Here is a 20,506-nt window from a genome sequence, read left to right on the forward strand (position 1 = left end):
GCTACTGTGAAGACAAGCAACCTAATATTTCACTTTTTTAAACATTTTTATTTATTTATGATAGTCACACAGAGAGAGAGAGAGAGAGAGAGAGACAGACAGAGAGAGAGAGAGAGAGAGAGAGAGGCAGAGACACAGGCAGAGGGAGAAGCAGGCTCCATGCACCGGGAGCCCGACGTGGGATTCGATCCCGGGTCTCCAGGATCACGCCTTGGGCCAAAGGCAGGCACCAAACTGCTGCGCCACCCAGGGATCCCTATTTCACTTTTCTGTGGTTAATTACAGACTCCAAGAAATCAAAACCTGATAACCTTGGCAACAAGCTTGACATTTTTAGACTGTATTCTTGACCAATTAAAAAAAAAATCAGTCTCCCTCATTTCATTTTTCAAGCAGCTAGAGAGAGCTTTAAATTTGTTCATTATCTCTATTCATTTTGGCGAAATTGATAGATTTGAAGAAACCTATTAAAGTTTCCCTTAGGCTGTGTTGACATGTTTACACTTTAACATTCCAAATTTTTCCCTCTCATTTATTCTTAGGAGAAATATCCAATTATTTTCTTTCCATTTACCGTGATGATCTGTTCTGAAAACCTAAACAGAACCCGGCAGGACCCCTTTGCTGTGGAATCATGAGGGACGCCAGGGCTTTAATTTCCCGACCCTAGTGGTGCCTGGTGGTTGATTATTATTGATTGGCAGCACTTCCCATCCCAACCCGGGGAAAACATCATTCGAACACAGAAGGATTCACCCCCAATCAAAAAAGGAATGAGCAAGGTAATCTCCCTGTGTGTGTAGATTTCTCACCAGGGACAAGAGAACAAAAACTCAAACCTGAGAGCTTCGCAGACTCAAACCAAAAGCAGAAATAGGATCGTTCTTTCTTCTTCTTCTTCTTCTTCTTCTTCTTCTTCTTCTTCTTCTTCTTCTTCTTCTTCTTCTTCTTCTTCTTTCTTTCTTTCTTCTTCTTCTTCTTTTCTTCTTCTTCTTCTTCTTCTTCGACTGCTGTATTGTATTTCTATGATAGATAACATTTTTAATATTGGGAAACGGTAATCTTTCCATTCCTCCAGCCCGCCCCAGCAGACACCATGCCGACAAAACTTAAATCCTGACCTTGTGCCATTAGCACTCACACTTCCTTGGGTTCCTTACCCTGCTGTGAAGGGTCTGCAGGCGGAAGGACCACGCTGCAGGCCAACCCTGCTAAGCTGTACCCCGAGCTCTCCTCCTATGCAACCTTGCCTCCCAACATTTCAATAATGTGCCCTCCAGCCGCAGCTCCTGATTGCTTTCTCCAGCCTGCCCCTTTCCTAATTAGTTTCATCTCATGTGGTCTTAACGGACTGATTGCTTGCCCGTGGCCATAATAAGAATGGTCAAGGTGAACAAAAAAGAGATGTCACATAAAAATCTAGATTTTTTTTAAAATCTTTTTTGGAAAACTGGATGTGGCCCTACTAGTCCCACATCCCAGCAGACTAGAGACGGGGCTTGTGCTCTCAGGCCCCCCGCCCTGGGCCCCCCTGCCTGCTGCCCCCTCCTGCAGGGGCCCATTGCCTGTCCTGTAGTCTCTGCTTGAAGACCCGAGTTACCACCCTGACTCCGGAGTGAATTAGATGTCCCGAATAAAGAAGGTACAACCCTTTGGCCTCTCTCTCCAGGCCCAATAGCAGAGTCTAATCAGGGATAAGCAAGAAAAGAAAGGGGTGCCTGGGTGGCTCAGTCAGTTAAGGATCTGTCTTTAGGTCATGATCTTGGGATCCTGGGATCAAGCTCCCTGCTCAGTGTGCTCAGTGGGGGGTCTGCTTCTCCCTCTGCACCCCCATACCCTGCTCGTTCTCTCTTTCTCCAAGAAAGAAATAAAATCTTTTTTTTTTTAAAGGAAAGAAAGAATAGAAAAGACTATTGAAGAGGCAGCTCTTTTGATTTACACTTCCCTGAGCCAGCCGCCTGTCGCCACCACTCCCGGTGTGATGCTTACCAACCATTCTACATGTTTTCTATATATCAACACATTGATTCTCACAGTTGCCCAGTGAAACAGATTGTGGCGCAGTCTTGCTTATTTCCCAGCATCCATCTGGCAAGACGACTTCCCAGCCTCTCTCCCAGCCAAGGGGTGGCCAGATGACGAAGTTCTCACCCACTGTCCAGAAGATGTGATTCATGCAACTTCCAGCAACTGTATTTAAATGGAGGGGCAGGCCCTTCCACGACCTTTCCTCTCCCCACCAGCGGGAGTCTGGAGCTCTGGAAGCCCTCTTTAAAAAAAAAAAAAAAAAGATTTATTTATTTATGATAGACACAGAGAGAGAAAGAGAGAGAGAGAGAGAGAGGCAGGGAGAAGCAGGCTCCACACTGGGAGCCCGACGTGGAACTCAATCTCGGGACTCCAGGATTGTGCCCTGGGCCAAAGGCAGGTGCTAAACCACTGAGCCACCCAGGGATCCCCTCTGGAAGCCCTCTTACACCAGGAGGTAACCCGGGAAAGTGAGCTTCCCGTGGTGGAGGCTGCCCCCGTCACCCCGAAGACTGCCACACCGGCTGTGGGCCTGAGGTCTGGGCAGCTTGGACACAGGAGGAATAGACTTCTCTCTGGTTTAAGCCATCTTACTTGGGATTTTCTATTGCGTGCAGCTGACTCCTAGATGATAGAGCAGAATTTTGTCCCTCTCTTGCTGATGAGGAGACAGAGGCATTCAGGCATTTGTCTAAGACTATGTAGCTAGGAGTGCAAAATGTTCCAGCAGGTCAGATCCCCCCATGTGCTTGAATACCTAACAGTGGCACCTGACTCCATCAAATTGACCCCAGTGGTTCCGGTTTTTTCTTAGTAACACAGAATCTTAGAAGTTATAAAACTCAGGGTGCCCGGGTGGTTTAGTCGGTTGAGCATCCAATTCTTGATTGGGGCTCAGGTCATGATCTCAGGGTCCTGGGACAGAGCCCTGCTTCAGGCTCTGTACTCCTCGTGGAGTCGGCTTGGGATTCTCTCTCCCTCTCCCTCTGCCCCGCCCCCTGCTCAGGCTCTAAATAAATAGATCGATAGATAAAATCTTTCTAAAAAACTCAGAGATTTCTCCCTTTGTAATTTGCACAACAGTAAATGCAAACATCAGGTTAGTGTTATGTGGCTGAATAAAATCTACTAGCCACCTGAGGTTTTTCTAAAATGAGATAATTTACTGGGTGAGGTGTGTCAAGGAAATATAGAGGGCATACAGAGCACAACTTTTGACAGTTTAAACACTTCCAAACATACATCATTTAAACATGATTTGAGTTACTTGCAACTTTAGTTACTCCTACTTTAGTCAGCTGCAGTTTTTCCAACTAAACCGTACCACCAAGCTCAGTCCCTACGTGAAATCCCAACGATCATGCCGTGCACACAATTTCTTAAAAACAAGGCGGACAGCCCGAATATGCCAGATCCGTAAAATCAGACGTGAGCCCAGGGCTGTCATTCCGTCACCACATTCTAGGACAATCTCCCTTGTTTTCCTCAATGCATCTTCATGGGTGACCCTCTGGCTCTGCGGACATCCCCGGGATTCTTCTTTGACTCAGCCTCTCTTTCCTCGTTGATGCTTCTCAACTTCTGGAAGCTACCACTGATATTGCTGCGACTCCTGACTTCAGGCCCACACTGGCCACCATGACATCAGCCCTGGTGTCTGTTCTTCTCAGCCTCCTTCTCTCCTTCCTCTCCCCGGTCCCTGGAATAATGGGCACCTCCCCTCAGGTGCCATTTCCCAGCCCCTTTTCCACTGGGAGGGATATAGGGAAAGGTCTTGGGGCAGTAAGCTGATCTGGTCCCTTACTCCAGGCAATGCCTGGTCTTTTCCTATTCTGCGGCAGGAAGATGGCCTGACAGAGAGCCATTTCTAGTTGGAGGCCTCAGTGGCCGTCACTGAGAGGCAGGGGGCAGGCCTGGGCTCCCCATCGGCCTCCCGCTGCCTGCATCTGCGGGGAAGCTTGCTTGTCAGCTGGGCTGCAGGCCACACAGGTCTTTTTTTTTTATTTTTTATTTTATTTTATTTTATTTTTTTTATAATAAATTAATTTTTATTGGTGTTCGATTTACCAACATACAGAATAACACCCAGTGCTCATCCCGTCAAGTGTCCCCCTCAGTGCCCGTCACCCATTCACCCCCACCCCCCGCCCTCCTCCCCCTCCACCACCCCTAGTTCATTCCCAGAGTTAGGAGTCTTTATGTTCTGTCTCCCTTTCTGATATTTCCCACACATTTCTTCTCCCTTCCCTTATATTCCCTTTCACTATTATTCATATTCCCCAAATGAATGAGAACATTCACTGTTTGTCCTTCTCTGATTGACTTACTTCACTCAGCATAATACCCTCCAGTTCCATCCACGTTGAAGCAAATGGTGGGTATTTGTCGTTTCTAATGGCTGAGTAATATTCCATTGTATACATAAACCACATCTTCTTTATCCATTCATCTTTCGATGGGCACCGAGGCTCCTTCCACAGTTTGGCTATAGTGGACATTGCTGCTAGAAACATCGGGGTGCAGGTGTCCCGGTGTTTCATTGCATCTGAATCTTTGGGGTAAATCCCTAACAGTGCAATTGCTGGGTCGTAGGGCAGGTCTATTTTTAATTCTTTGAGGAACCTCCACACAGTTTTCCAGAGTGGCTGCACCAGTTCACATTCCCACCAACAGTGCAGGAGGGTTCCCTTTTCTCCGCATCCTCTCCAACATTTGTTGTTTCCTGCCTTGTTAATTTTCCCCATTCTCATTGGTGTGAGGTGGTATCTCATTGTGGTTTTGATTTGTATTTCCCTGATGGCAAGTGATGGAGAGCATTTTCTCATGTGCATGTTGGCCATGTCTATGTCTTCCTCTGTGAGATTTCTCTTCATGTCTTTTGCCCATTTCATGATTGGATTGTTTGTTTCTTTGCTGTTGAGTTTAATAAGTTATTGATAGATTTTGGAAACTAGCCCTTTATCTGATATGTTATTTGCAAATATCTTCTCCCATTTTGTAGGTTGTCTTTTAGTTTTGTTGACGGTATCCTTTGCTGTGCAAAAGCTTCTTATCTTGATGAAGTCCCAATAGTTCATTTTTGCTTTTGTTTCTTTTGCTTTCGTGGATGTATCTTGCAAGAAGTTACTGTGGCCAAGTTCAAAAAGGGTGTTGCCTGTGTTCTCCTCCAGGATTTTGATGGAATCTTGTCTCACATTTAGATCCTTCATCCATTTTGAGTTTATCTTTGTGTCTGGTACAAGAGAGTGGTCCAGTTTCATTCCTCTGCATGTGGATGTCCAATTTTCCCAGCACCATTTATTGAAGAGACTTTCTTCCAGTGGATAGTCTTTCCTCCTTTATCGAATATTAGTTGACCATAAAGTTCAGGGTCCACTTCTGGGTTCTCTATTCTGTTCCATCGATCTATGTGTCTGTTTTTGTGCCAGTACCACACTGTCTCGATGACCACAGCTTTGTAGTACAACCTGAAACCTGGCATTGTGATGCCCCCAGATATGGTTTTCTTTTTTAAAATTCCTCTGGCTATTCGGGGTCTTTTCTGATTCCACACAAATCCTAAAATAATTTGTTCTAAGTCTCTGAAGAAAGTCCGTGGTATTTTGATAGGGATTGCATTAAACGTGTATATTGCCCTGGGTAACATTGACATTTTCACAATATTAATTCTGCCAATCCATGAGCATGGACACCTGCACCCCGATGTTTCTAGCAGCCATGTCCACAATAGCCAAACTGTGGAAGGAGCCTCGGTGTCCATCGAAAGATGAATGGATAAAGAAGCTGTGGTCTATGTATACAATGGAATATTCCTCAGCCATTAGAAACGACAAATACTCACCATTTGCTTCAATGTGGATGGAACTGGAGGGTATTATGCTGAGTGAAGTAAGTCAATCGGAGAAGGACAAACAGTGTATGTTCTCATTCATTTGGGGAATATGAATAATAGTGAAAGGGAATATAAGGGAAGGGAGAAGAAATGTGTGGGAAATATCAGAAAGGGACACAGAACATAAAGACTCCTAACTCTGGGAAACGAACTAGGGGTGATGGAAGGGGAGGAGGGCGGGGGTGGGGGTGAATGGGTGACGGGCACTGAGGGGGGCGCTTGACGGGATGAGCACTGGGTGTTATTCTGTATGTTGGTAAATTGAACACCAATAAAAATTAATTTATTAAAAAAAACCTTGGTCTACCGTTTAGAAAAAAAAGCGTCTTGTTTTTTTAAAATATTGTCAATTTTTCTCAGTGCCACCATCTTGCCAGAAGCACCTGGTATTGCTATGGCAACAGAATGAGGAAAATGTGCTTGGTGCATAATGTCGATGGGATTCAGAGACTTTCCTGAATATCATTCACGGGTGAGCAGGGTAATTTAATTTTGCAGAAAGCAGAGGTGGAATGACAGGGTAGGAGAACGGAGACTCGGGGCCACATGGGAACGGTCCCCACACATCCGATTAGGCACCGATGGAGTCCTTCTTCCTATTAATTTCTATGGTCTGTCCTCCGTGTTGTCATCCTGCCACAATTCACACTTGTGAGCCTCCACCTGCTTTCACCCATCCCCACCGCATTTCCAAAATGTTTTCAAAGATGCCAACTGCACCAGTTTCTTGTTTAAAATCCATGAACACTCTCCTTTTGCCTACATAGAACATGACTAATTCTGTTGCTCGGTATGCAAGCCCTTTCTTTTTTTTTTAATTTTTATTTATGATAGTCACAGAGAGAGAGAGAGAGAGAGAGAGAGAGAGAGAGAGAGGCAGAGGGAGAAGCAGGCTCCATGCACCGGGAGCCCGACGTGGGACTCGATCCCGAGTCTCCAGGATCGCGCCCTGGGCCAAGGGCAGGCGCTAAACCGCTGCGCCACCCAGGGATCCCCCTGCAAGCCCTTTCTTAATACGACTCCACCCTACCTTTATGACGTCGCCTCTGCTCCCTCCCTAAGGCACCAGCCCAGCCAAATATAGTTTTTCCTTGCCTTGCTTCTCTTTTCTTTCTCCCCCTGGTGAGGTGAGCGAGGGCCATCCTGCTCCACGCTCCCGCCCACCCCAACCTCGGCCCTACACGGTGGTTTGGGTCTATTTGTTGTTTTGCGTTTCCTGCCAGACTTTGAGTTCTCTGAGGACATCACTGAGTTCCCCCCCAGGACCTCACACCATTGCCAAATTGTCTCCCAGGAGGGACACAGTAGAACTGCTGGCATTGCAGGTTTAGTGCCCTTGGGGCAGGTCAGCAGTGGGGCAGTCACACTCTTAAAGTCCCAAGGGTGATGTCAGGTGGCTGTGGTGTGGCCAGGGCCTCCTCTAGGGGCAAAGCGCCAGAGTAATTAGAGGCTGGTCGAGATGGACTCGTTATTAGAGAAAACCTCTGAGCACAGCGCCCAGGAGCCAGTCTCCCCTTCAGGCCACAGGCTGCTCCCCATACGGGCCCCCCCAAGGTGGCACCTGGCGGCCACCCACGTAGCACCAGACGCGCCATCCGTTTCTTTGCTCCTTTCCTCCTGCCCACCCACCCACACTCGGCTCGCAGGCCGGCTCCCCCGCGAGGATTTTCTCACCAGCCTTCTCCAAGGAGCAGTTCCTGTGTCTTGGGGTTCCCACAGCATTTGTGAGGGATCTCAAGGTCACCCTGGGAAGAGGTGACCTTCTCTTCTAGACGACCCCTCACTTGTCAGGGAACACGGTCTCTGCGGGTCCTGCCTGTAGCTCACGCGTGCGATCTTGCAGAGTGGACACCCCCGCGGGCGGGGCCCTGGGGCGCTTGGAGCTTGCTGGGATGCAGCATGTCTGCACAGGGGCACCCCCCCCCGAGTATTCAAGGAAAGAGCTGAGGGTGCCTCAGAACTGGCCGCGGGCCTCCGAAGCTGCCGGGGGGTGGGGAGGGGGGCTCGGACGCACGCAGGTCCCCCCCTCCCCTGAGGCTCCTGGGGCACCCGCCGCCTTGCTCTCCGCCCCGCCCGGGCCCCGGCCCGGAGGCCCCCGGCCGCCACTGCTCAGTGCCCTGCTGCTGAGGGGGTCTCCTCGGGCCAACTGCCCCCCCTCGCAGCCACACCTGGCTCAGGAGAGCGGCTCACACCCCCGCGGGGCTGCGGGGCGGGGCCGCAGACGCACGGGCGCCTCTCGGGTCTTCCCCAGGCCGCCGAGCCGGGCCGGGGCCGCAGTGCCACCTGCTGGCCCTGGCGGGTAGCGCGGCCCCGGCGCCCTCGGCCTCCGCGGGAGCTCGCGCCCCGCAGTGACTCACCTGGCTGCTCCCAGGCCGGCGACCGCGACCGGGGGGCGAGCCCGGGGACAGCTGGGGCCCCGCCGCGGCCTGCTCGCTCCCCTCCAACCCCATCAAAACAGGGGCGCTCGTGTCAAAACAATCAGGAAGGGGCCAACAAAGGAGCCAGAGGAGGGAGGCCAGGTGCGCAGGGGCCGGCAGGCACCTCCTCTTCCCTCCGCCATCGGAGGCCACCTGCGTGCGGTCAACCGCCCGTGTAGGGGCTTCCCTCCAAGGGGACAGCGTAGTATGGCCCGGGCCCTGTCCTGGGGGCCCTGCGGAGGCGAGGGGGGGGGGTAGGTCCCGGCCAGCGGGGCCCGGGCGGCTCGGGGGGCGAGCGCCTGCCTTGGGCCCAGGCCTGATGCCAGCCCTCAGCAGCATGGAAGCAACGTTCCCAATATGCTCGGTGGCATGAACCCCTGCGGCTGCGCCTGTGATTGGTTCCCAAGCCAACAGGATATTCTCAGTAAGACTTTCGAAGTATGTGTAAATGTCTGTTTTTCATAATTGCTCTTTATATTGTGTGTTATCAGACAAGATAGTCATTTAAGAAACATGGAAAGTGCAGAAATGACTGCAGTGCAGCAGTAATTATGGTGCACTTTTTCGCTGTTTACGTTGGATATTTCTCTACATTCCTGAAACAACTTTTAGGGTTGTTTTTTTTTTTTTTTTTGTATTAGAAAATGCAGGCAGTGTTTTCACAAAAGTAAATGTACAGTGATTTGAAATAGAATAAATGAAGGCAACGCGTGGCCATCCAATAAAAAATATTTGAAGACTGAAAAAAAAAAAAGGTTCTGGGATTGAGTCCCGCATGGGACTCCCCGCGGGGAGTCTGCTTCTCTCCCCTCCTGTGTCTCTGCCTCCCTCTGTGTCTCTCATGAATATATGAAATCTTTTTATTCTAAAGATTAAAAAAAATATTCACACAGACAGAGGCAGACACACAGGCAGCGGGAGAAGCAGGCTCCATGCAGGGAGCCCGACGTGGGACTCGATCCCGGGTCCCCAGGATCACGGGTCCCCAGGATCACGGCCTGGGCTGAAGGCGGCGCTAAACCGCTGCGCCACCCGGGCTGCCCGAGTAAATGAAACCTTAAAGGAACAAAAACATGCCAGCCAAGGTGGGTGCTGGGCCGAAGCCCTTGGGCCGGCCGCTCCGTGCTGTGCGTGCTGGCCTGTGCACTGTCCCGACGTCTCCCCAGCAGGTGCTAGCGGCACCCCCACGGCCACCCCCCGTTGTGAGAACCCAGAGTGTCTCCAGTCGTCTCCCCATGTGTCCTGGGGGCAACCCCGCCTCTTGCCGAGGACCCCTGACGCAGATGTGCTGGTGGCCACGAGACGGAGCCCCGCGCCCTGGCGCAGCCCTGCTCCGAGAGAACCGGGGCCCCGCACATCCCAGCGACGACCCGTCCGGCTCGCGGTGGCCCCGGTTTTCACCCGGTGCCGAGGTCTGAGGGCCTGGACGAGGGACGGACCGGCAGCAGCCCTGCAGAACGATGCCAGGGCAGCATCTGTCCCCGTTTGCGGAGGCGCGTGACTCCCGGGTGCAGAGCAGTCCCCGTAACCCCCCCCCCCCGCCCCACGGGGCTCGGGGCACGCTACCCGCCACGGGCTGGAGGGCCTGGGACCCGGGCAGGCAGGCAGGGTCTGCGCGCGGGAGGCGTCGCCGGGGGGGGGGGGTGGGGGGGGGGTGGGGGGCGGTGGGGGGGCAGCAGAGCCCGGCAGCCCTCGGAAAGAGCTTGCATTCCTTTTTTTAAAAAAATAAATTTATTTTTTATTGGTGCTCAGTGTGCCAACATGCAGAGTAACACGCAGTGCTCATCCCGTCAAGTGCCCCCCTCAGTGCCCACCACCCAGTCACCCCCACCCCCGCCCTCCTCCCCCTCCACCACCCTTAGTTCGTTTCCCAGAGTTAGGAGTCTTCATGTTCTGTCTCCCTTTCTGATATTTCCTACCCACTTCTTCTCCCTTCCCTTCTATTCCCTTTCACTATTATTCATATTCCCCAAATGAATGAGAACATACAATGTTTGTCCTTCTCCGATTGACTTACTTCACTCAGCATAATACCCTCCAGTCCATCCACGTTGAAGCAAAGGGTGGGTATTGGTCGTTTCTAACGGCTGAGGAATATTCCATTGTATCCATAGACCACTGCTTCTTCCCCATTCATGGATAAAGAGCTTGCATTCCCTCTAAGGTACCTGCAATCACCTGTTGACTCCAGCAGGCGGGAATGTGACAGCCACAGGTCTCGGGTCCTCTGGGGGCCCTCCCCGGCGGCCTCATCTCCCCGGCGCCCTCCCAGCACCGTCGCGCCTCAACATCTGAGCTGCGGGGGACCGCGGCTTTCGGCCCGTGTCCCGACTCCGATGCCGGGGAGCCCACCCCTGGACGCTGGGCTCCTCGCTGACACGCCGCCCTCCTCCTCTTCCCCACGGCGCTCGAATTTTCTCGTTCCTTCATTTACCATCCCTCTCCAAAACAGGAGTCATGAGACGTAGTGAGGGGTTCAGAGAGACCCTGGGAGGAGGACAGATGGCCCCGACCTCACACTTTCATCCAGGGCCAGGGCCGCAGGCTGCTGGTGGGTGGAGCATCTGCCTGGGCTCAGGTCGTGATCCCGGGGTCCCCGCATCGAGCCCCGCATCGGGCTCCCCGCGGGGAGACTGCTTCCCCCTCTGCCTGTATCTCTGCCTCCCTCTCTGTGTCTCTCATGAATAAATAAATAAAATCCTTAGAAAAAAATAAAATGAAGCTGTGGCCAAGACAGACGAAGGAAGTTGATGGACTCAGTGAGAAGCGGTTCCTTAGCCTCAGACCCTTAGAGGAAGTTCCAGACGTGACCACCAGGTGGCAGCAGGGGAACGGTTGTTTTCCTAAAACCCTATAGGATCTTAGGGATTATGAAGTGTTAGCTGTGGGTGACAGGAGCGGTGGGAACAGCATGGGCCTCCCATTCCCTCTCCACCAGCCTGTGCCTCCACAGAAGAGCAAGGTCCTGCGTGGGTTTTAGCAGGTCCTGCTCGGGACGCCTGTGTGTGTGTGTGTGCGTGCGCGCGTGCATATCCATTAATTCCTGTACTTCCTATTCTCACACCACCATCCACTTCTGACACCCCTAAATGCTGTGGATGAGAGGGTGCCCTGACCCAGGCTTCCTGGAGAGGAACCCAGGCGGAGGAGCAACTTGTGACTCAGGCAGGAGGGCAGCTGGAACGGAGGGGAGGGGCGGGCGGCTTGAGCTGACCCGGAGGGCAGGAAGGCAGGAAGGCCCTGCTTCCCTCTGGAGCGCCTCCTTTAAGGAATTTTAAAGAAGTGGCAGGGCAGAGGAGGGCATGGCCTCTGGAGTCACTCAGTGAAAGAACAGTCTTTCTCCACAACGTGCAAGGTGTGTCGGAGCTGGCAAAGCCCTTCCACCGCACAATTCTATTCCTCCGTGGAAATGAAGGATCTGCTGGCATCACCGTACAGTGATCTACTGGTTCCCAAAACGTCTCCCTCCCTGGCTCCATTTCTGGCTTAGTGAACTCTTTCTTGGGAGTAAAATAGATGCTCTTGGTTTGGTTTTGTCCAGCTCTTGGGGTAAACAAAATAAAACAACAACAACAAAAACCCCAACCCACTTCTCAAGGTCCAGGAGGTAGACAGGGCCTTCTGCTTCAGAAGGAACAGGGGCCCTGCCCGGGAGGCCCTTTCTGTGTCAGAGGACACCAGGCATGTGGGGGCAAGAGGTGCTGAGGCCTGAGACTCTGGCTCTGGTGCGTGTAGTCCAAGAAGCACACAATCCAACGGGGATAGACACCCAAGAAAGGAGACTCAACAGGTCAAAGACAGCTTTGCCATCCTTACAGATCTAAGGACTCATGTCTCGAATCTTAGATCTGATCTCCCCCAGAGGCAACGCTTAAACCACTTTCAGTGTTGGCTCCAACAGAGTAGGATTAAGCAAGCCTGCCTCGGAGAGAGCATTCCAGACACCCCCCTCCCCCAGAGGGAACCACAGCACTGTTGCTCGCCAATGTTTTTGCTCATCTGTGTTCCTTCTGCCCTGTTGGAGGTCTGCTCACTGGTCAGGGTGCAAGGTTGGTCCCCACTGCCCTTTATCAACAGAAAAGGGACTTAATCTCATTTGTTTAATGTGGAATATTTGTGGGTAAATCTTCTAAAGCCAAACTTGGGACTGAAAAGTGTGTACTGGGTGTCATGATATAGGGGCATTGGTGCCACCGAAGGAAGGCATTTCAGGGCACAGTGGGAGTGGAGGCCGGTGGAGCTTGGAGGGGTTAGGGGTGACGACCACGACAAGGCGCTGCAGAGGGTCTGCTTTGAAAGAAAGAGGGTGGCTGGGGTCTGAGAGCTGGGTTAAGGCCCTGGGAAGGACCTCTCAGGGAGGGATTTGGGGCTCTTGGAGGGGAGGAGCCCCCTGGGTGTGGGCCTGGCCCTGCCTACATTTCTAACCTGAGTCTGGGAGCCTGCACACAACCCTCTGACCTTCTCACTGGACCAGGGTGAAGTCGAAGTGAAGGCAGGCTTCTCCTGCCTCGTCCTCCTCTGCTCACCACAGGCTTCTGAACTCTCTGCCCTGTCCTGAGATCCCATATCAGCAGAATTGTTTTCAGATCTATGCAGGCCACCTTCCCACCAGTCCCTCCCCCAAAAACGTGGTTCTGCACTTTTTGGCTTTTTTTCTTTTTTTTGGATTTATACATCCATAGTATCTCAAATAGAGACCTAGATGCACCATTTGAAACATCACTAAATTGGTATTCGCCAGCAGGTGGGACCTCCGTAATGAGGACACTTGAAATGTCTCATTTAAACCAACTATTAGGAGCCACTGTGGGGACTCCCTTCGTCTCCAGAGGCTAAAGGAAGAGCTGCAATGGTACTTTCTTGACGTCAGATCCTTAAATTATTCCAACTCCAAGGGCACTTGAGAACTATAATTCTTAGCTACCTGCAAACAAAACAAGCCCTAAATGTAGCCCGTGTTGGGAGACCTGGTGGCCCTGGAAGGGTCAAAATACAAGCAAAGCTTTAGATGCACCAAGCAACACTTGGAGGGAAAGACGGTGTCCACCGATTCCAGTGTCATATATATACAGTTGGAGAGCTTGAAAAATAAAATGCTTTTCAAGTTTGAATCTGCTATCTTGGAGGTAAAAGTCACCTTCTATTTTTAAGAAACAGCATCTTCTCATCACTTTTGGGGCCTCTACTTTCCTAGTTTGAGACCTGGTTTCTCAGCTGGGGCGTCCTGTTAGAATCACCTAGAAAGGCTGGGATTACCCCTGCACAGACAGAGCATCTGTCCCCCTACTTCAGAATCGCTGTGGGTGGGACCCAGGTCTCAGCTTTTTAAAAAACTTCCCATGGGATCTCAGGGTGCAGCCAAGTTTGAAAACCTGGGACATGAGGCGAATTTATCCTGAATGCAAGATTGGGCTTTCTTGGGTTCTTCTGCTGCCAGGGTGTATCCCACTGGCAATCAGCCTGTTTCCTCCCCTTTCACATTAGGTCTGAGAGGAGACGATGTCTGTGGCAGGACAGAGCTCTGGTTCTAAACGATTCTTGCTAATCCCAGGGCTTCAACATTTAAAAGAAAAAAAAAATCCCTTCCCACCTACCTTCTCTCAAGATTTCCTGTCCCTTTCCTCCTTACAAATGTTTAGCATTTGGGTTTCTCTTGTCATTTATCATTTGCTCTTCCAGGCAGGAGCGAAGAGAGAGCATAAATGCTGATATGGCTGCAGGTGTCACGAGCAAGTTCCAGAAATGCCAGGGGATTCAAGGGGACCTGAGCTTTGCGTGTGTTTCCCTACATTTCCATCTTGTGGAGAAGGCCTCAGGAGGCTGGATCTTCACTGCTGCATCCTCAGGCCCTTGGGGTTCGCCCGACATTTTCAACAATGAAGTGTGTGTTCCTTATTCCACACCAGCGGTTCTCAGCCACGGCAGTCCCGCCCTTTAGAGGCAAGTGTGCATATTTGTGGAGACCTTTGACGCTGTCATAATGATGAGGCAAAACTGCCATGGTGTGGGTGCGGCCCAGGGCTGCCAGGGTCCCGCAGTGGGCTGCAGGGAGCTGGCCCCTCCAGCAGGACCTGGTGATCTCCCATCGAACATTCATGTGAGTGAAAACACCTATTTACAATCACCTGCACCTGCAGACCAATTCTGCTTTGCAAACAAGCTTTTTGGCATTCTTAAAATAGGCCAAATATTTTCCAGGAAGGTGTAAAACTAGGGAGCACTTGCTTTGCTTGAAGCTTCAAACAGAATCGTTCACGCTTTGGGAAAAAGTCCCATCAGCAAACAGTGTTCATGGGGCTTGAGCCTCCAAATGAAGCAAATGCATTTGTCGCTGTGTTCTGCTCATTGGTGCCGGCTCATTGGGCTTCGTCCCACAACCGGTGGGGCGTAGGATTGTGTTTTGCTTAGTATTTGAAACTGCGTGAGTAGGTAGGATGTATCCACAAGAATTTTCCTACACAGCATTTGTAATTTAAAGGGGAGCATGGGATCTGATAAGACTAGACCCCTGTCCTCCCATTTCAGACTCTCTCTGAGGGGTGCAACTGCACACCCACAAGTCCTGTGCCTGGGAGGTGTCGGGAAGCAGAACTAGAAATGCCTTGGAGGGGCCCTTGGGAGCCGTTTACCCCCAAGAATGGAGAAGGTGCTCTAGCAACCAGGCTCAGGACTGAGGATGGAGGAGCAGGGAGAGGCGTGGCCAGCTCGGAGTAGGTGGGGCAAGGGGGCGTGGCTTTGAAGTGGGCGCGGCCTTTCTGGCAGGTGGATTCATTTTTCTGTAGTCTCCTGGTGCCTTAGGGTTTTAGTTCACTTGCTTAGGGAACGCGTCGGTGATCCCAGGTAAGGACCCAGTGACGCTGGATGAGAATATTAACCCCCTAAGCGGAGTGCTTCTCTACCTACCCGTTTTTCAAAGTGAGGCAGCCAAAATTTGCAATAATCCCTAAATAAATGAGGTGGGTTTTTGTTTTGTTTTTATATGCTCTTTCCTTTGGTCCAGGATTGCAAAGCTGCCCGCCAAGTCCTTTCGGAGACAACCAGTGGAACTCCCGTCCCAAGCAGAACGAATAAGCGCCTATGCCTCAGCCTCATCCCAGACACACATCTAGCACTTTGTCTCAAGATCTTCCTCAGCCTGTGTTTTCTACAGATGGGGAAGGGATAAGGACAGTGATTTTTCCCAAGGTTTTGTGATGACTGAAAGGTGATACGTGCAGAACACTTTAGCACATATGTGGCTCATAACAAGCAACAGAGGACAGTTACTGGGGATGTGTTCACAGACACAAGGGTCAAGGACTTCTCCATCAATACTAGATAATTAAACAAATTAAGCATTCTGTGTCAGTGTAGGCATGCACTGCAAGCTCCTCTGCCTTCTCATCGAGTGTGTCGAGCATAACTTGACCTTCTGACCTCCAGGTCATCAGAATGTGCTCTTGTTTCAAGCTAGATGGCCACGAGCCCTGACAGATGAGGTTCCCTCCTCAAAAGTGCTTGCATGGTCAGTTTCTTTTGGACGTTGCACGTCAAAGTGCACAATTGCCTGGGCCCCATGGTGTGTCTCCCCAGCAATGTCAACTGGTTGCTTTCTGCAAAATTACCTTTTGAATTTCTGTCTGAAGCACTCTGTATTCCTCCAATCCCTCCAGAAAAGCTTCTTGGTTGCTCTCAAACACTTTTGCGTTTTCAGAGCCACGGAGAGGGGAAGAAGCTTGAATTACAGGCTGGAGCACTCGGGAAGCAGTTCGGGAGACAGGCATGGCCGCAGCTGCTCTGGGAGCCCAGTGGATGTGTCTGCTTTTCTTCCTAGGTCTTGCCCCTGGTACCCAGCTCCTCAGGGATGGGCATCAAGTCCGCTCACCATATGAGGAGTCTGGGTGGGGTGATCTGGGTATACCCTCTCCCAATCCTGAAAATGCAACCTTGCAAAAGGACCACTCTTCTGGAGCCAAGATTCTAGGACCTTGGCTTTGTTCCAAGACCGTGTAAATATTTTGTTTTACCTTGGAAAGAGTCGCAGTCACAAGTAGCATTGAAAGAAAAGCAGCCTCTTTGAAAAGTTCTGTATTGTAGCAAGGAGGGCCAAATGCCATCACCTCGGCGAATGGCCTCTCCTTTGGACTCAGGCTGGTCTCACTTCTCCGCCTGCCCATGTTTCTGCCACGCCCTCCACAACTAAATGGAAGCATTTTAAGAGCAGGAGCAGTGTCCAGTTATCTGTGTAGCAGGGATAAGGACAACAATCCTAACCTTTATTGAATGCAATCTGTGTCAGGATTTTTGTTTTGTTTTGTTTTTTGGAGAAGTAGAGGGGCTGGGGAGAGGCAGCCCACTTTAGCTGTTAAAAGGAACCAAGTGTGTCTTTGTGAAGCATGTCAGAGGAAGCCAGTGCACACCTGGACTCAGTTTCCCTCCAATGTCCTGAGGAGGTGGGTGGCACTTTGCTGGGTCTCAGGGTTATGCCTGGGAGCTGTGTTGAGTTTTTCATCACCTGGGGGACATGCCCTATCCTTCATTACATCAGCAGCAAGTGACCATCACCTGTATATCCTTGCCAGCACCCTGGGAAGTCTGAAGGTAAACTGAGGAGGGGAGCCATCATCTGTGGTTAGCTGCTTATAAAGAAATCTCAGTTTGTCCATACAGAGGAGCAAATAAACTGGCACAAGTCAGCTGGCTACTCTATGTATCTTAACCTAGTGTAGTTGTTGAGTTGTTATGGGACACGATTGAGGTGTTGGAACATTTTATACCTAAAAGCTCTAAGATGACGATTTTCCTGAGCCCTCCCTGAAACCTGAGATTACAATCAATATGAGTAGAGATAGAATATACTATTTCTGATGAAAGCACACCAGCTCCGTACACTTGAAGCTTACGACCGGGTTCTAACAACCAGGTACTAAACTACTAATGATCTGCCCTTTATATCAAACCAAATTAGATATTTTGGAGGCAAAAAATAAATAAGTAGTAGTTTCCTGAGATTGTTCTTGATGGTGATTCATAATCTTGGTGTTATTTTCACTAAGTGTTCTTCCTGTTTTTCAAGTGAAGACATACAGTGTAATGGTAGCTCGCATTAACAATATTTGTTAAAATTGAGAACTCAAAAAGAATCATAGTGACAAAGATGTTTTATTTCTACTTTACTTCTACTGGAAATTAAAAAAGAAAAAGTAATATGAGCCCTCCGGTCAATGAGGGTGGAAACTCTGTACCCAGGTTTGCTTTCTGGGAACCAAACCTTGGGGAAGCCACAGAGAAGAGAGTCAGCAGGTTATATCAGAAGGCACCACACTTGCAATGAATTAATCAGAAGCTCATCACGAAGAGGAAAAGCAGAGCTTTCCGAAAACCAGTTCGTGTTCGGTTACATGTTACTTATAACCTCCTCAAAACCCAAACCCTTTAACTCGGTAATAGTTGTTACGTTTGTCCTTTGACTAGGAAGTAGTTCGAGTGACAAGGTACAAAAAATAATAAGCATGCAGCCCTTTATTTAGATTTGCAAATTCTCTGCTTATAGTTCTGTATATTACATGACTGTGTTATACAAATACATTTATTTACAAAAACACTCTAGCTGTGCAAACTTGTTGCTTTTTAAAAATGTACGGGGTAGCCCCCATTTCTGCCCATCCCAAGATATATTTTTAAAGCATGCATAAAAATTAACTTTGGTGTGGGAAAACTACTCTGTGCTGTCACATACAGTATTTTTTATGTCTATTTATATATGTACAAAAGTTTATCAGTTTACAGAACCATATAGAAGTGTACATGTTAAAATTCACAATGTAAGAGTATGGGTTACCAGTCTCCGAAAACAAAGGAAGGGGTTGATACTGCAAAGAAAACAACTAGAGAATCCCAATATGTCTAAGAAAAAAAAAAAAAGAAAAGAAAAGAAAGAAAAGGAACAAAGAGAAAGAAAAGAAGAAAAGCAAAGAAAAAGCTAGCTTGCTTTGGGCTGCAAATTATTATACATAATTTTCATGGCAGTGCAATAGGTTTGATAAACTGCCTTCTACACGTGCCTCTGGGTTGGCTTGTGTAGAAGTTCACTGGCTTATGGTCTAGCACACTACTTTCAAATGTACAATGCTATAGTATCAAAATGTTTTTGGCAAAAAGGATCTCGAAAGGAATCATGAAGTTTTGACAAAAATAGAAATCTGTAATAAAGCTAAATAACACTAAAATAAAAGGAAATATTATAGTATCTGTTTTACAATTTGTATAGTCACACTTGTGTATTTCTCTGTTCACGTCTAGTCTCCGTAATGAAAAATATTTTTGTACAAAACATACTAAAATTCTGGAATCATACATGTTTTACATGCTGAATACATTCCCCCCCACCCATCTCACACACACCCTTCTCTCCTGCCAGCCACTCTTTTTGTAACACATGCTTACTTCATGTAACAGGTATTGAATATAGACAGTAAACACTAGGTAATTACAACAGCAACCAAGTAAAAAAAAAAAAAAAAAAAAAAAAACCAAAAAAAACAAAACCAAACGAGCTTTACTGAAATCTACTCATCCAGTATTTAGCACATACTTAGCATTAAGCCTCAAACAGTACAGCAATATGTTACATTCTCTTGTGAAAACAGTTGTTGAAGACTGTTTAAAAAAAAAATTTTTTTTTTAAAGGTAACTCCCACTTGTGCCTAACAGGATTTGGCCTTTAAGAGGTCTCCTTTGCTGTGGATGGGGTGGCTTTGCTTGAACTTCCATTCTGTGCCTTGTAGCTGGTGAGGCCAGGAGTATGGATGGTCCTGATGCTCTTGGCACCTTGATTCAGTGAAGTGGGGGAGGCGGGGGAGGGCGGGGAGGAGGAGGAGGAGGAGGAGGGAGGGGCTGCTCGGCCGTTTTGAGTCTGCAGTGAGAATGAGAGATGGTGGCCTTTACCTGCATGAGTGGGGCTCTGAAACTTTAAGGAGCCATTAGAGACAGAGGGGATGAGGGAGGCAGAGGGAGCAGATCGTCCTGTTTGGGGGCTGAGAGGATTAGAAGTAACCGGTGGTTTAGTAGCAGATGGAATAGGCAAGTTAGAGCTGTCACCACTAGAAGAGGGCAGAGAACTGCTTTTCCCAGAGCTGGGAGAAAGGGCTGGAATCTTAGAAGCAGGTAAGGAGGGGAAAGCAGGCTTACAGTCCCCACCAGCTTTCTTAGCACTTCCATTAGCCTGTAAATAAAGATGGCAGGAGAGTTTGTCAGAAAGCTGGTAACACGATCAATCCACGGGCTCTGGCAACACAGCCCTTCTGAGAATATCAAATAAAAGAAACCAAACCACACCAAACCAAACCAGTTCAAGGCCTGAGCTAAGTCCTGTTGTGCTGTACTGGACCTGGTAGGCAGCCCTAGAGGACAGAGTGGAGGATGTGCAGAACAGGAAAGAAGGAAGAACAGTGTGGTGAGAAGAGGCACGTCATCCCACTACCGTTCCCGGGTGCTGGGTGGGCCATGCGTCTGGGGGGTTACTGGCGTGGGGCTGGGGCGTCGTGATAGACAGTTAATGTACTTCGAATGCAATGCGGGCAGCCTACACGTTAGTACTGGTGACTTTCAGGGCGGCTCAAGGACGGGTCTGTCTCGGTTTCCCAAGGCGTTCTGATGAACCACTACATTCACCAAAGAAAAGCCAATGGGCCTGGCACCTGGTGTTAACAGTTAAACTTGGGAGTCACAAAGTAAAAGATGTTTTATTGCAAGCATGCAGAAGCGTGGTGAAAAGTTTAACAAAGGTGTTTAGACTTTCTTCATGCCCCAGATCCAGGGTGTCTATGTAAATCGTATCTTACAAAGAAAACACAGTATTTGGTATAAACTAAGTCAGTGACTTGCTTCTTAACCGCAATAGTGTCCATCCAAAATTGGGTTTAAGGTAAAACTACCTGACGATATTGGCGGGGATCCTGCAGTTTGGACTGCTTGCCGGGCTTGTCCAGGCTTCCGGGTCTGTTCTTGGAGCCCATGGGCACTGGCATCCTGCTGGTCTGCGGGGTCCCAGTGGAGCCCTGGGGGAAGGAGCAGCGGGAGGGGAAAAGAAGGAGAAGCACATGAGTGGGTTATCACCGGGGCCCTCCCACTGTGTGCAGAGAAGGTCAACGTGAGAAGCCACAGCCCTACATGCAGGACAGATCTAGGA

The 20,506-nt window shown here is 49.6% G+C and overlaps 2 protein-coding genes across 23 annotated transcripts in view; both read right to left on the reverse strand.

Annotated features, from left to right (window-relative positions):
- Window positions 1-493: 493 nt before the first annotated feature.
- Window positions 494-8,117, reverse strand: LOC129514155 (tau-tubulin kinase 1-like). The gene is made up of 3 exons (XM_055332719.1): window positions 7,595-8,117; window positions 2,152-2,269; window positions 494-1,023 (listed from the first exon to the last, which is right to left on the reverse strand). The coding sequence occupies exons 1-3, from the start codon at window positions 7,640-7,642 to the stop codon at window positions 857-859; spliced, it is 333 nt and encodes a 110-aa protein (XP_055188694.1). The 5' UTR covers window positions 7,643-8,117; the 3' UTR covers window positions 494-856.
- Window positions 8,118-17,820: 9,703 nt separating this feature from the next.
- Window positions 17,821-20,506, reverse strand: part of KIAA1217 (KIAA1217 ortholog) — a 465,513-nt gene continuing 462,827 nt past the window's right edge. For 21 of the 22 annotated variants that reach the window (XM_055331014.1, XM_055331029.1, XM_055331028.1 and 18 more), the window contains 2 exons: window positions 20,253-20,375; window positions 17,821-19,540 (listed from right to left, as the gene is read on the reverse strand). In XM_055331014.1, coding sequence (XP_055186989.1) covers window positions 19,040-19,540; window positions 20,253-20,375 — 624 coding nt within the window. In that variant the 3' untranslated portion in view covers window positions 17,821-19,039. Of the gene's footprint in view, window positions 20,376-20,506 lie in introns of all 22 variants that reach the window. The other variant, XM_055331030.1, reaches the window with a different exon arrangement.

Source organism: Nyctereutes procyonoides, unplaced genomic scaffold, assembly GCF_905146905.1.
Source record: "Nyctereutes procyonoides isolate TBG_1078 unplaced genomic scaffold, NYPRO_anot_genome, whole genome shotgun sequence".
Lineage (NCBI taxonomy): Eukaryota > Metazoa > Chordata > Mammalia > Carnivora > Canidae > Nyctereutes > Nyctereutes procyonoides.